This window comes from Arachis ipaensis, chromosome B03 (assembly GCF_000816755.2).
Source record: "Arachis ipaensis cultivar K30076 chromosome B03, Araip1.1, whole genome shotgun sequence".
Taxonomy (NCBI): domain Eukaryota; kingdom Viridiplantae; phylum Streptophyta; class Magnoliopsida; order Fabales; family Fabaceae; genus Arachis; species Arachis ipaensis.
The window spans coordinates 123133688-123150309 of NC_029787.2; the positions used below are offsets into that span (position 1 = coordinate 123133688).

Below are 16622 nucleotides of genomic sequence, written 5' to 3' on the forward strand. Positions count from 1 at the left end.
AAATTCAGATCAAGAATGGTCCAAATGTGTTTCATTAAATCCATATCACCTCAAGGCCCAAATATAAATGTTACAATTCTTTGCTAAAATTTTTTTTGGCCTGTGTGTTTAATTTTGTTTAAGGGTTCTTTTAATATTTTTGTCCAAAAAGATTTTCAGTTTGATTTATTTTAATTTTAAGGATTTCAAAAATTTAAAATTAAAAATTTCCTTGTTTTTTTAAAATCAAATCAAATCTTTCTTTTATGAGGTCATGTCTTTTCAAGTCTTTTCAAATGGTGATGCAGTTACATGGTTTTGGAAATCCACTTTTGGGTACGGTTACCAACACTCCCTCTCTTCCCTCCATAATTTCTCCTCACACTCTTCGGTTTCTTCCCACTCACTTTACTGCTTCTCTTCCCTCAAAAGACTGAAACTAACCAAATGAGGAAGAAAACCATTGCTAAAAGGCCTCCTCGTGAAAAAGTTTACAAACTTCCCTCAAAACCTTCCACTCGCTCCCAAGACCGGACCTTTACTCCATCTCCTTCTCCTCCTACCTCTCCTCCTCGCTCTGTTCCCATGGCGCGAACCAAAACCCCTCCAAGGTACCCTGCTCCTGCCAAGCCGACGCCACCACCTAAGACGACGCCCTCCAAACCAAGCTCTTCGAAACCTGGCTCCCTCAAATCCCTCAAAAGACTGAAACTAACCAAATGAGGAAGAAAACCATTGCTAAAAGGCCTCCTCGTGAAAAAGTTTACAAACTTCCCTCAAAACCTTCCACTCGCTCCCAAGACCGGACCTTTACTCCATCTCCTTCTCCTCCTACCTCTCCTCCTCGCTCTGTTCCCATGGCGCGAACCAAAACCACTCCAAGGTACCCTGCTCCTGCCAAGCCGACGCCACCACCTAAGACGACGCCCTCCAAACCAAGCTCTTCGAAACCTGGCTCATCCAAGGGGAAGCGTCCTGCTGTTGAAGAACCTGTTCCTGAGACAGCTAAACCTAAGTCAAGGTCTGTCCCTGTTCGATCACAAAGAGGTAACCCTCATCGCCCTTTCAAATCTGTTAGAGAACCAGACATTGATCCTTTTGCTCACAAATCACACTACATGACATCTCACTCAGACTTTAACCCCCATCGTTTCAAATCTGCCATGAACCACGATTTTTATGAGGGAGTTATTCAGTATCGCACTCTATGTCCATCTTTTCTTGCTGATTTACCTGATTTGAAAAAGAAAGGTTTTCTTTTTGTTGAAAATTTGGAGTTTTTAGACTGGAATCACCTTTTCAAAATCAAAAAACCTGTATATCCTCAGTTAGTCAAAGAATTTTATGCAAACATGACTTACCATGAAGGAAGTGTGCATTCTTATGTCAAGGGCAGAGACATTATCTTGAATAATGAAACTATCAGTGATTCCTTGAAGTACACTGATGTTGGGCCGTGTGCTTATACATCTGTGAAGTGGCATGAAGGTGTTGGTATCTCTTACCATGATGCTTTGCCATCTCCACTGGAAAGAAATCTGCTCTGCTGAATGTGGTCAAGGATGTCGCTCAAGAATTTGTTTCCCAATCAAATCACATGATTGCCATGAGCAAGGAACAAAGGAAGCTAGCTAGCAAGCATGAGAACTTTCTGAGAAAATCAAGGGACAGGGTGGCTGTGCTCATGACCTTCATTGATAACCTATAAAATGATGAAGACATTGCCACTGATGTTGAAGAGGAAGTTGATTTGGAGGAAAATGGTTCGGATGCCTAAGAATTGTTTCATGAAGCTGCTGTTGTCTGCTCATTTTGTCTGATGAATTCTATTTCTTTTGCTACTGTTGAACTGTTTTGTTCTCTTGGATGACTGTAATAACTTTGGATAACATTGCACCTTTGTTAATTCATTAGGACTGTGCACTAACTCTCTTCTGCAGGTTATAAGGTGCTGTTTTTGTTGATCTTGCATATTATCCGCCCTTGATGACAAAAAGGGGAGTAATAGCAATAGGATGCTAGACGGTAAATGTGTCATATGTGTCCTATGATTTTTTGTCTGATTGCTACATTAAAAATTGCTTTCACTTATTAAGTTTTTGTGCTACTGATATTAGCTTGATGTTGGGCTAATTATGTGGTATTGTTTGTTGGAAATCCCTTAGACAAAATAAATGTGAGTATCTCTTTATTGTGCTCTCTTTAAGTACAATGTAAAACATGAACAAAAGGAAAGCATAAATCCAGGGGGAGCTAATCTTGAAAAGGAAAGGGGGAGCAACACAAAAGCAAATGACAAAAATCAAAGGGAGTTTCTAAACCTTACTCAAACTCAGTTCCTTTTGATTTTTGCTTAAATCATGTTTGTCATCAAGGGAGAGATTGTTGAGTTAAGAAATTAACTAAATTAATTAGTGATGACAAACATTATTTTTGGGCAAAATAAATAATTAGTGTTGATTAATTTTAATTACATATACTAATTATTTATAAAATTGTTGCAGGCCAAAATTAAATTTTATAGCCCAAATGTAATGTAAAGCAAACAGCAAGGAAGGTGGGCTGAAAACAAAAATTAGAAGCCCAAGGAAAAGCAAAGAAAGAAGCCAAAGGAACCAATGGGCCAAACGGGTTGCTTAATGGAAAACTGATCCAAGCCCGTGTCCATCACACAAAGCTTCTCATACAAGATTGAAGCCTTCATTCCCTCTCACTTGCTTTTACCAAAGCAACATATACTTCTCTGTCTCAGTCAAATCACAGAAGCAAGGAAAAGTGCTTAGTTCCTAAGCTAGTCATGAAATAAGAAAGAAAGAGAAAGTCCAAGCTTGAAACTCAGAAGTCTAATCAACCATTTCAAACCAAATCAAGCTTAGGTTAAAGGTAACCCATTTCCTCATACATGCAACACACTTTCTTCTCTTCATCTTCAACTCTCTGTATCTCCGTTTTGAGCTATATGGAAAAGAGGATTTCTGTTCCTCTCTGCTGTATATCTACAGTATTAAACAAGACTTGGGGACCAAGTTGGTTTTCAAGGGATCAGATCAAGTTTACCATTGGAAGATTTCTATGGTTGCTGTTTTATGGCTTTCGGCCAAGATGAGGAAGTCAGAAGCAAAGTTTCCATTGTGAGGATTAATGGGAAAAAGTGAGACAGTGGGTTGGTGAAGCTCAAGGCTCAAGGTGTTGACCTTGGAAGAAGAACCAAGCAACATGCAAGGAGATAAAAAGAGGTTTGTTGTTCACTCAGAAACCAAGGAGAGAAAACCAGAGTGTGAGAACAGTGTTCTGTTAGGAAGTTTCTCTACTTGGATAATGCTTTCTTTCAAAGAAGCATTCGGCCAATACTGAAGAACTGCATCTAAGGTTTGCGAATCTGGTTTTGCACATAGCAAAGAGGCTGATGATGAAGTCAATCTCCTTCATGTTTTACAGATTATAATGTACTTTTCTATGTTTATCTTTCTGTAATTTCTTGTGAGAAAAGGCATTGTGAGAAAGCTCAAGTAAAAGCCATGAGTGGAAAAAGGCTGAGTGAAACACTTGAGAGAAAAGCCTAGAGTTATTTTTAGATTTCTTTAGGTAAGTCTGTGTCTTGTATCTTGTACCTGTGAGATATCCCTTTCTTAGTTGGGTTAGCACTAAGAGAAATAGTTAGGTATTAGCATAGCCAATGTCAAGTTAGGTTAGAACTTGAGTGTGAAAGGATTGGGTCAATCCTGTGAAATTGGTGTATGTAATACTGTTAACTATAGTGAAATTCTTCCATAGTTGTGGAGGAGACTGGATGTAGGTTGCATAGCACAAGGCAACCGAACCAGGATACATGCTGGTGTTAACTTTTCTCTTCTCTGCTGAGTTCTGTTTTCTGATATTCATGAGACAAAAATAAATTGTCTCATAAATTTCCGCTGCTGAGTTCAAACAGAACCTGAATTGAAAGTTCATTTTAAAAGGGTAATAACAGCAACTTAAAAGGAAGGCATAGATTCAACCCCCTTCTCTAAACCTACCACAACCTTCAAGTCTCATAGTACATATGGCTTATTCATACTGTGAATAATAAAGTGTTAATAATGTAAGCATGAATTAATTTGAGGGCGCTAATTATATGTGACACGTAGGTTGATATAGAAAACTTAGGAAGCGTGATTTGTTAATTTAGCAGATATAAAGCGCATGCACGCATGCATCAAATCTTCCATATTGAATTTTTCTTTGACTATATATTTAATTACTTATTTAAATATAAATTTACTTGCCAAAGTATAACTATCCCTTCGAGTCTTCAACTTTCTACCATTCAACTATGAAATTTTAAGTTTTTATCCGCTTTGATATTAATTTTTCGGTAACAATAAAGAGACAAAAAAAATATCAGTCTAAATAGTTTAACTTTCTTTTATTTAATATTTATTTATTATAAAATATATTAAATAAAAAAAATAATAAATTTTGATAATTTTAAATTAAAAATTTTTATTTTCCAAAACTTTTCGTTAACATAAACTAACTTCATGCTTGTTTATTAAATGGAGGAGCGCAAATTGTAAGGTCCTACATCGGTTGGGGAGGAGAACGAAACATGCCTTATAAGAGTGTGGATACTTCTTTCTAACATGACATGTTTTGACGAGTGAGTGTGGGAGGTTTCGGCTATCATCCCTATCGTCAAATGCAAAACTGTGAGGCCTTGTATGCCAAAGCGAACAATATCGTGCTAGCGGGTGGTCTGAGCTGTTACAGATGGTATCAAAGCCAGAGCCCAGATTGATGTGCCAGCGAGGGCGCTAGGCTTAGATGGGAAGGGGAACGAAGCATGCCTTATAAGGGTGTGGATACCTCTCCCTAACATGACATCCCTATCGTCAAAGGCAAAAATGTGAGGCCTTGTGTGCCAAAGCGAACAATATCGTGCTAGCGGGTGGTCTGGGCTGTTACAGATGGTATCAAAGCCGGAGCCCGGATTGATGTGCCAACGAAAGCGTTGGGCTTGGATGGGAAGGGGAACGAAGCATGCCTCATAAGGGTGTGGATACCTCTTCCTAGCATGACGCGTTGTGACAAGTGAGTGTGGGGGCTTTGGCTATCATCCCTATCGCCAAAGGTAAAATCGTGAGGCCTTGTGTGCCAAAGCGAACAATCTCGTGCTAGCGGGTGGTCTAGGCTGTTACAGATGGTATCAGAGCCGGAAGCCGGATCGATGTGCCAGCGAGGGCGCTGGGTTCCCTTAGGGGGGTGGATTGTAAGGTCCCACATTGGTTGGAAAGGGGAACGAAGCATGTCTTATAAGGGTGTGGATACCTCTCCCTAGCATGACGTGTTTTGAGTGTGGGGGGCTTCGGCTATCATTCCTATCGTCAAAGGCAAAACCGTGAGGCCTTGTGTGCCAAAGCAGACAATATTGTGTTAGCGGATAGCCTGGGTTGTTACACAAATAATTTGGTTAGAGAATTTTTGTTAAAAATCTCTTTCATAGTTGTAGTGAAAGTTGAACTAAAAATAAAATATAGTATGTGATCAAAATTGAAATTCATTATTTGAAATTCTCTAAAATCACTACAAGAAAACATGTCTTTTGCTACGTTTTTGAAGCGTGGCGAAAAGTCAAAAAAAGCGTAATGATAGCTTTTCGCCACGTTTTTTGAGTTACTGGTATGCTTTTGAAAGGGTCACAACTGCAAGGGTGCCGGTTGCTTTAGCGCCACGCTTTTGGTGACCTATCACCACGCTTTATTTTTTGCCACACTTTTAAAGATCGCCATGCTTTAAAAGCGTGGCCATATGTGCCAGATATGGCTACACTTTTAAAGCGTGCCAATAGCAAGATATGGCTACGCTTTTAAAGCGTGCCAATAGAGAGACATATGGCTACACTTTTTAAGCATGCCAATGGAGAGATACAACTATGCTTTTAAAATGTGCCAATAGCAAGACATACGGCTACGCTTTTAAAGTGTGGCAATTGATGACTGTTGTGCAATATGGCTACGCTTTTAAAGCGTGGCAAAAAGTTTGTTCAATAACCTATAGGTTTTTTTTTAATCTTGTTTAATCTTTGTAATAAAACCTTACAAAATTAATAGATAATTTTAAAATTTAGACAATAACCAATAATTTTAAATCCACTAATCCAACATACATAAACTTGTCACAAAAAAAATGTTTAATCACATAACAGTATAACAAAATATCAAAAATCAAAGTGATAACAACTACGCAATGTATTCCTAATACATGAATTACAACTCCAATAACTTTGCCATCCTATCTAACAATAATTTTGATCAACCTCCTCACATATGTGCACCCAATTCACCAAACTAATCATCATCCAGCTTCTTCTTCAGGATTTCAATGGCATTTAGCAACAACTGAGAAGCTTTTATGGCTCTAGTAGTTTTCATAATAGCTTCTTCTTTAGGATTTTCGGGCTTCCCCATTGCTTCAGCTTTCTTGATGATGTTTTATGGCTCTAGTAGTTTCCACAGTAGCTTCTTCTTCAGGATTTTTGGGCTTCCCCATTGCTTCAGCTTTCTTAATGACCTCATTATCATAGGTATATGCCTCAACATCAACCACCATAACCTGTTAAATACTAGCAGCGATAACCAAAAATCAACATGGTATTTGAATGCACTGCTCTTCATCATCATCAATAGAAAGTAGATAGAGCATGTCCTCATTCTCAAGCTATAAATAATAAAAATTAATAATAAATAAATGGATAAAGAAATTAAACGTTTAGTTAATTATCATATCAAAGCCAATGCCACACACTGTCAAATTAATAATAAACACTCTGTCTTCAACAGAGAGGTAATAACCACCAGCAAGTTCAGTTTCATTGAGTTCTAGAGCTTTCTTCATGCTAGAAAAATCCTTGAAGTCGATGTAGGCAAAACTGTAAATTACACCTGGTGTCAATTTGCTAAACTCAAAGCAACACGTAACACAATCATTTTGAGCATCCAACTTGAGAAACAAAAAGGATACACAAAAAATGAAATAGCAAATCTTTCACACTAAAAATAAACGAAAAAGAAAAAGGATTTGAAGAAGAAACAAACCATTTAGGACCTCCAGACTTGAAATCTTTTGGGACTGACACCCTCAAGATCTCCCTGCAGGAACCAAAATGCTCATTTAGGCTAGCTCTTATCTGCAACCACAATTTTGGCAGTATTCAAATATGAATTGCAAAAAGAAACACATGCAAGGGAAGCAGCAGCAGACATGATAGAAATAAAATTACCTCTTCTCCAAGAGATTTATCAAAACCCCTTATGAATATAGTTTGTCCAGTTTGACGCTGATCACCTTTCTGGAAGGAATTGCTGAAACTGAAACAAGTATTACAAAGGATAAAGAGAAGGAAATAAGTGGAAGCAAGGCATGAAAGGGAGCGGAGAAAAAGGTGATAGAAGTAGATATGAGGCATATGAGGGAGAGAGGAGAAGATATAATAATTACCTGCCACCAGGATATATGAACCTCTTTCACGAGCTAAATCAAGCCTAACATGATGATTCAACAACTCATGCTCATTCAATTCAAGAGCCTAGAAGTACGAAAACCAAAAGGATTATCAATACACAACCCCAATAAATCAACAAATACATAATTTAAACATCTTTTCAAAGTAAAAAGGGATGGAGGGTAACCAACCAATAGATTGCAGTGATGCATATCAAACAACACTATGAAGGAGAAAACAAATCAATAAAGCAAAAGCAATTAGTTAACAGCATAGAAATAGCAAGGCAGTAGTTGGAAAAAAAATTAGCTTCAAAATGAATGATATTACAACAATTAAATTAACTTCATATAAAAAAAACATGATAATTAGTTAACGCAGCCAATAACTTCCAACAACACAAGTACTCAAAAAGAAATTATTTAATTTTAACACTTAATATATTTGACTGGTTTTAGAAAAGTAGCTAGCAAAAGCTATGCAACCACCACACATAACTTATTATTCTGTAGATATTTGAGGAGCAATAGCTTACACTTTGTGCTGCTTTTGCAATAGCAAACTCAACATGTCTAAAGCGTTTAAACCTCCCAGTATCGTCAACAGAAAAACGAACATCAACTACTTCTCCACAATCTTTGAAAAACTCCTCACTGAACAATAGTAACATGACATCATAAGAAATAAATACACTATAAACAAGGAAATATAAGATATATAATACATACAAGTCAGATCGTTGCAAACTAAATGATAGGTTTCCAACAAATAGTGTCTTTGATCCACCTGTTGCAACACTAGGTGTAGAAGGGGTTTTAGACTGCAAAGCAAAGATATATTACCATCAAAGATATTAGAACATTTAAAAAGAATAAAAAAAATGAGACCAGTAACATACAACTTTCTTTGCTGAGTCAGCATCAACCATCTCGACATCCTTAGCCTGTTTCACAAGAGGAAAATACATTTAGTGCACAATCACAAGACAAAGCAAAACAAGCCTTCAAACAGCGATATTAAAATACAAAGTGAGATGCTTACACTTTTCTGAGGAGTTTTAGAAGGTTTTTCTTCTTCCTCATCACTGTCATCTGAACTATAACTGCTTTCTTTTGAAACTTTTACAGGCTGCAGTGAATAGCAAAAGAAATTGAACACAGCAAAATAATAAACAATGGTTCACATAGTATAAAATATTTAAAAAAATAGTACATAATTCAGATATTTAAATTGAGAAATTCAAGTTGAATATAATGGAAGAGAGAACAATAGCAATTAACACTACATAATACAAGTAGGAAACTAAGGCCCAGAAATAAATGACACAAGCAATCAGATGGAGATTACAAAAGAAAAAGATAAATACTGGAAATTCTAACTAACCAAAAACTTATAAACCAAAAAAAATCCTTGAAAATAATAAAATTATTATTCATGCATATTTAATTGAAATGAAACATAATACCAGGAACAAGGGCAGATAAAGCAATGAACCGTTGGCTGAGCTTCTCTCTACGCTTCCTCTCAGCAATTGCCACCAGGGAATAGAACCCCCTACGAGCCGTGGTAACTCAATTCAATCACTTCTCCATCTAACTCAATTTGATCCTCCCAGTTCCTAATTTACCAACCTTAACAAGAAGACAGCAACCTAGTTAATTTTTTAACAATAAAAATCAATTTAACAAACACATTCAACATAACACAGCCATAGCCAACTCATGCACTTTTAAAACATTCGTATATTAAAAACTGTAATTTTTAAAATAAATCCCACTGATTTCATTACAAGTTTAAACCTACTTGCTACTTAAAAGAACAGTGACGTTATCCAACAACAAAAAATTGCTCAGTGATATGTTCAGTAACAATTCAACTTAGCAGCAACAAATTCAGCTCATTGATCATTTTTAACAACAAATTTAAGTAGAATAGCTTTCAGTAACAAAAACTTAAATTCAAATTCTCGGAATATGATTTACAGCAAAACAAAATCAATTGAATCATTATTTCAGCAACAATCTCAACTTTCAACAACAAATTCAAGATATACTGATGACTTACAATAATGAAACTGAAAAAGAAATAATAGGACCGAAGGAAGCTGAAACTCCCCTACCCACGGACCAACTCACGACAAAGGAAGCGTTGACAGCCTAAGCAAGAAGACGAGCTTGCGATGGTGACAGAGAGCGACAGAGCTTGCGACGAGCTTAAGTCTGAAACAGCCGTGAGAGAAGCGTGAAACCGGAGAGAGAGAGAGAGGTCGACGGTGAGACCAGCCGTGAGGGAGGTGAGCCACAGTGAGCTTGAGGGAGAGAGTGTCGAGAGAAGAGAGAAGAAACTCAAAGGAGGGTTACGGGTGCCAGAAGAGGGATTGCCGACAGAAGCATCACGCGCGCCGGCGACGTTCTTCGCGGAGTGCACAATGAAGAGAGGTTAGGGTTCTTCGATATGATGCTCTTCATCGCGACCAGGGGGTTCTTCATGAAGCACAATGAAAAGTGGGATGGGGTGAGGCATAATGAAGACAAGGTTAGGGTTAGGAGCAATCGTCACCTCGTGCGTGGAGGGCTTAGGGTTCTTTGATCTAAATGAGCTAGGGCAATTCAAAGAAGGGGAAAGCTAAAGTTTGGAAGAGTAGATGGTGTATTGCAATTGTAACTTAGTAATTTCGAAGGGAGTTCTCTGAAATTTTTTTTCTTTGGCGAACCTTTTGGCCACGCTTTTGAAGCGTGCCAAAAGAGTTGGAAGAAACGGCCACGCTTTTAAAATGACCCTATAACAAAATTTTGTCGTCACGCTTTAAAAGCGTACCTGTTTTTCTCTATGGCTACGTTTTTTAGCATAGCAAAAAAAGCGAGGCCAAATCTTGAATCAATTGCCACTCTCATAAAAGAGTGGCAATTGACCCTTTTCGCTACGCTTTTAAAGCGTAGCAAGAAAAAATGTGGCCAAATCTCTATTCAGTCGCTACCCTCATAAAAGTGTGGCCATTGACTACTTTTGGCCACGCTTTTAAAGCGTGGCCATAGACCTTTTTTCTTGTAGTAAATGTATCATAATATATAAAAATTAGTATCATGATCCCTTCTTTTTTCTACTATTATAAACTTTCTTTGGTCTCGAAAAAACACTTTTATTTTTAACAAAGACAAAATTTTAGCAGAAGACAGAATTCATGATCTTATTTTTCAGTTGGTCAAAGATTATTATCATGCTCAATCTAAATATTCTCGAAGCATCCGTCCATCAAACTCAACTCGGATAGTTCATTTTCCAACGATAGAAGAGTGGCTTGTGGAGGTATTCTACGAGATTCTAATGGGAAAATCATTACTTGCTTCAGTGTTAATCTAGGTTTGTGCACCGTAACTCTCGCAGAACTTTGGGACATTCTTCTAAGGTTATATTTGTTATTGTGCTTGAGCTACCTTAATGTAGTGATTCTCAGCCAGTGCTCAAAACTCAAAAGCCAATTTTCAGCCCAAGTAGCAAGCCGTTGTTTCTGCTTCATTCTTCTACGCTTAAGTTGGTTGAGATTCTCAGCTCAGCTGCCACAATAACTCCATCATTGCTCCTAATAACCAATGTTCTGAAAATCGGTTCGAATTGATCAAACTGAATACCATTAACAAACACGATTCGGATAGAAAGTAAAACCATCAAATTCAAAAACCGAAACTAGACTGTCGAACCGGCCAAAAATCGGTCGGTCAAACTGAACCGCAACCCAGCCGGTTTTTGAAAATTTTCCAAACGCAGCGTTTTGACTTGGCTCCAAAAAAGGAACCCTAGTCTTTCCCCCAGACACCCACAACACAAACCCACTCTCGAGCCTCCCTTCCATCCCTCCACTCTCACCTCTCGCTCTCAGTTTCCACGTCTCCAGTCTCCACCTCAAGCTTCCGGCGCAACCTCCGTTCAGCCATCGCCGTCGTCGCAAGGTCCGTGGAAGTTACTCACTGTCACAAGTTCCTTTCGGCCAGCTTTCCTTTCAGCCGTCGAAATTGCAGCCACCGCCAGTGCCAGTTGCTGTCGCGAGTGTCTTCCTGTCGGCGCCAGCTCTATTCGACCCTTCCACCCCAGCCACTGTCTCTGTCGCCGCCAACTCTGCATTCTTCTCTGTCTTCCACTAACCCTAGGTATAAGTCTAATTTGTTGTAATAATAATTGTTGAAGTATGATTAATTGTTGGTTCTAACTTCTAAACCTTGCTGTTATTATTTGAAGTATGATTAATTATTGGTTCTACATTCATCATTTCATTCAGCAACACCATTCGTATACAGACCGGGTCAACACCATTTAAAGCGTTATTAAATGATTAATTGTTGAAGCTGATTGCTTTAAGTATGATTAATTGTTGAAGCTAATTGCTTGAAGGCTGAAGCATGATTAATTGTTGAAAAATTGTTTACTTGAAACATGATTAAATGATTAATTGTTAAAGCATGATTAATTGTTTGGATGTTGTTTGTTGAGATTATTGGGTAGTGGATTGCTATGATATTGTAATTGGATTGTACTATTATTGCTCTGTTTGAGTCTGTTCTGAATCTGATTAGTGATTTTCTGAATGTGAAATCAATAAAAGAAATTGATTTTGTATTGTTGTCAAAATTATTGCTAAAAATGGATTTTTTTTACTCTGCTGCTGCTGTTTTTAAATTTATAAGTATGTTGTTTTTGAATTTTTGTTGATAAATTTATTGGTTTCAGACTTTAGGATGATTATTTGTTGCTGTGTTTTAATTTTAAACCAAATTGATGCTTTTAAAAAATTAACAAACAACAGATGTCCCATGTTATTGATTTAGAGCAAGGAAATCATGAAGATGATGCTGTTGTTGGAGGTCTTGGGATTGATGATGATGATGGTAGTGTATTTTTCTGATGCAGAAGACGGTAGTTCAAGCCACTCTCATTTCTAATGTCTTTTACTCCATTTTTTAACTGCAAAATTTGGTTTTTGATACTTTTAATGCTAAATTTGATTGATTCTGAGATATTTAGACATCTTTTTGTTTATGATTCATGGAATTGAGAATTGGATTATTTGATACTGCTCTTTATGTATGCTTGTTCTATGTCTTGGTGCTGAGTCTCACAAATATTCTTAATTACTTACAGCAATAATTTTAGGGATGGCAACACCACCCGAACCCGCGGGTACCCACCCCGCCCCTACCCGCTCGGGGCAGGTTTTTGGGCGGACGGGGCAGGGTCGGGTTTTATATAAAAATAATTAGTAAAATGATTGATAATATTGTATTATATTTAAAATTTTACTTTAATTTATGTTATGTATGTGATGATGGTTATATAAATTTTGAAATTTAATTTTATTTATTAGATTTTAATAATTATAGGGGCGGAGCGGGTACCCGCAGGGACGGGTTAGGGTTCAACCATTTACTACCCGCGGGTAGAAGCGGGGCGGGTTTTATGCAGATTATTGTAAGGTAGGGCAGGGTCGGGTAGAGCAAAAACCTGCCCCTACCCGCCCTATTCCCCTAAATGATTTCCTTCTTGAATGGGATTTTATTTTTCCAAAAGAAATCATAAAGGATTAAGGTTGTGGATTTTTTTAATTGAGTGATGAGTGTAAAGCTAAAGATGATAATGACAAAAGTACTTGAAAACATATATTTTAAAAGTATTTTAAAAAATCTTTTAAATTTGTAAATTGATAAGATCATATAATTTTTGTGTATTTATTTATATTTTATTTATTATTTTATTATAAAACAGTTTTTTCAGTTCAACTACGGTTAAATTAGTTAAATTTATAAACCAATAAATCAGTAACTAGAGCAGTTCGATGCGGTTCAATTTTCAAACCTTGCTAATAACCATTCATGCTCCTCGAGTTAGATCTTCTTTTCTTTCTTCTTTAATTTTTCTGTCCTCCTTTTATTTGGTAATAATATGCTACGCCTAGAGGTCACATTGCATCACTATGATAGTACAGGATTTGATTTCTTCAAAAATTAGAAGTGTTTTTATTATTTTTGTTTGGGCCTTTAGCCCATGATATCATTTTTCTTTTTTACAATTCTCATTAATCTTTTAGTTTCTCTCATTTTAACTCAAAAAATTAGGACAAAAGAAGTTATTTTTTTTATAACAGAATTTTTATTTTTCAACTAATTAACTATTTTTCTAATTGATTTTCTAGCGAAACCTATTAATCATTGTAGTTATTATTTTTATCTTTTTATAAGATTTTAAAAGCAAAAAAATATTAAAAATTAAAAATATAAATCAAATAAACTTTATATTTTTAATTTAAAATATTTTTTAATATATCAAAGTGTATAAAATTTATAAAAATTACCGGATAATTTACTAGTTCAAACATACGAACAATCCCAAAATGCAAAGTTTATAAAATTTGATATATTAAGTTTTCAATTAAAAAATGGAATTTATTTATTTTTATTTTTATTTTTTAATTTTTCCTTTTAAGATCTTATACAAAAAATAAAAATGATAATTATAATAATTAATTAAATAGTATGCCTATTATCTACTATTTTTAATTAATTATTGCAATTAGTATATATTCATTGTTTATTTATTACTCGTTTAAAATTATATATAAAAAAAATCAATGATCAATTGAATTTGCATTGATAATATCATTTTTTATATGATTTTTTTGTATTATATTTTATATAAATTTGTTAAAAAAAAGTGACGTTATAAAAAAAACATTGTTATCTCTTATAAATAAATAAATTATTTTTTTTTCTTTCTCAAACCAAACTTCACTTAATTTGCTGCAACTGTAAGTTGTTTAGCCGCTTGATATTTTTTGTTTGTAGCGATTTTTTCTTCATTTTTTTTATTGTAAACTGCTATACATATAAAAGTGATTTCTGCTCGACTGAAATAGTATATAATTAGCCAGCGCGTGATTTACATAATTTAAAAAAATGCATGCATATAAAGAATGTCAATTATTATATTTGTGTAATTTATCTTAAGAGTTTATTTAAATACATAAATTACCCTTGATAATCTATTTCATTCTTTATTATTTAACAAAACAAGTAGAAAAAAAAATTAATGTTACTAATTTGTTATTATTTGCCATTCTTTTCTCCAAACATAAATATTTTGAGGGAGCATAGTGTAACTTATAACAAGCACTTGCCAGCTAATTAACCAGCACCTATACTTCAGAATTAGAAGAAAGTATGGAACCAACTACAATTAAGTTCCTACTCAATTGCAATATTTGGATAATTATTATATTTTTTGAACTTGATAAAGAAATAAAAGATAAACAAAAAGATAAAGATTTAAACAAAATAAAAAAAGATAAATTAAAATTTAAATAAAAACAAAAAGGATATATTGAAATTAAAATTTAAATAAAAACAGAGATTGATAATTATCATAAAAAATTGAAGGAAGAAAATAAGGTTATTATGACTATTACTATGTAGTGTTATGTTGTTGGAAATAATCATCAGTTATGTTTATAGTTCAGTTTCCAAAGCTACACGGAATAAAATAATAGATATGAATAAACTGAGATGCTTAGGTAGCGTTTAGAAAAGAGACAGAAATTGAGAGATTAAAATTTAGAGATTAAAATTGAGAGACAGGAATTGAAATAAGTCTCAGTGTTATATTTGGTATAATGTAGGAGATAGATATTGAAATAAGAATGAAGCTCTAATTTAATTTATACAAAAAATAAAGTTAGAATTAATTAATTGAAATGAGGATATTTTAAGTAAAAAATTTTATTAAAGTTTTAGTCTCTATCATAAAAAATTTCAATATCCTGAGTTTCCACTTTTTAAGATACTGATATACTAAAATTTTAGAAACAAAAACTGAAATTTTAGTATCAATTTCTAATTCTCTATACCTCAAAACAAAAGCAGATTACATCAAATAAGTTTAGAATAAAAATGTACTTATTATTCAAAAGTTGTAATTGAGTAATTTTTAGTTCTATTTTATGTATTTATGTAATTTGTCTTATTTTTTAATTTCTTTAATTAATAAAATATAATTACTAACATAAATATTTAAATATGTTAAATAATTATAATAAAAACTAATTGATCCTAATATATTCTAATAAAATTAAAGTTTATTGATTGACTTTATTTTATTTTTATAATCCTACGGGTGTTTATCAAAATTAAACAAGTGCACACAATCACAATTCTTCAAGGAACAAAAGAATTATAATTATAATTATATATAAATAAATAAATAGAAGATGAAAATAGATAATTCAAAATTCAAAAATCAAATCAAAATATATAATTTAAAAAAGATTTGATGATAACCGAATAACCGAAGATAGATATTTAATAAGTTGGATAAGCTTCATCGCTAAGTAATTCAACTATAAATAAGAGCTATTTTTCTTAGGGGTGTATATGGGTCGGGCCACACCGGGTTTGGCCTAATTCGGACCCGACCCGAAATATAGACCGGACCTAATTTTTAGACCCTAACCTGACCATAAACCCGATGAAACCTATGCACCTTCGGGTCGAGTAAAAACCGAGTAAAAATCGGGTGAAAATCGGATCTTTAGCATTTAAAAATCACCTAATCTTCAACCATGATTTCACAATTCACATAGTAAAATTCACTTAGAAAAATATAACAAGAACCAACCCTTCTTTAAAATTAAAGTATAACCACAATCAATACTAATATTGTCTAATAACACTAAATATTTAAATCAATACAAATAACAATATTATGCATTAGTCTAAAGTCTTATGCATTTTAAACATAAAACATTAACTTGTAATCTTATAATGACTAATAACACAAAATATTAAGGTTTGCAATACTTAAATTTCACATAAGAATAGTTATCATCCATCACTAATAACCAGTGACGGACCCAGAAAATTTTAGGAGTGGGGGCAAAAATATATATATACTAAAATAAATTTTATTAAATATTATTAATTATATAGAGATATAAAAATTAAAGAGTTAGTGAACACTTTCATTCTTAAAATACTATTCATTATATATAATTTATAAAAAAATATTTTTTATTTCTAAAACTTGAACTTAAAATATTTTAATTAAATTATAAATACCTTATTATCCTAACTAATTTTTTATACACATTTAATAATAAAAGACTGAATTAATTAGTATATTAGCG

At 34.2% G+C, this 16622-nt stretch overlaps 2 protein-coding genes across 2 annotated transcripts; one reads left to right on the forward strand and one right to left on the reverse strand.

Annotated features, from left to right (window-relative positions):
* LOC107633827 (extensin-like) lies at nt 699-1756 on the forward strand. Its single transcript, XM_016337425.1, has 2 exons — nt 699-1188; nt 1698-1756. The coding sequence occupies exons 1-2, from the start codon at nt 699-701 to the stop codon at nt 1754-1756; spliced, it is 549 nt and encodes a 182-aa protein (XP_016192911.1).
* Nucleotides 6430-11391, reverse strand: LOC107633826 (nucleolin 1-like). Its single transcript, XM_021117437.1, has 11 exons — nt 11324-11391; nt 10985-11054; nt 8501-8587; nt 8358-8402; nt 8188-8279; nt 7995-8112; nt 7456-7543; nt 7303-7325; nt 7053-7144; nt 6763-6913; nt 6430-6570 (listed from the first exon to the last, which is right to left on the reverse strand). The coding sequence occupies exons 1-11, from the start codon at nt 11389-11391 to the stop codon at nt 6430-6432; spliced, it is 975 nt and encodes a 324-aa protein (XP_020973096.1).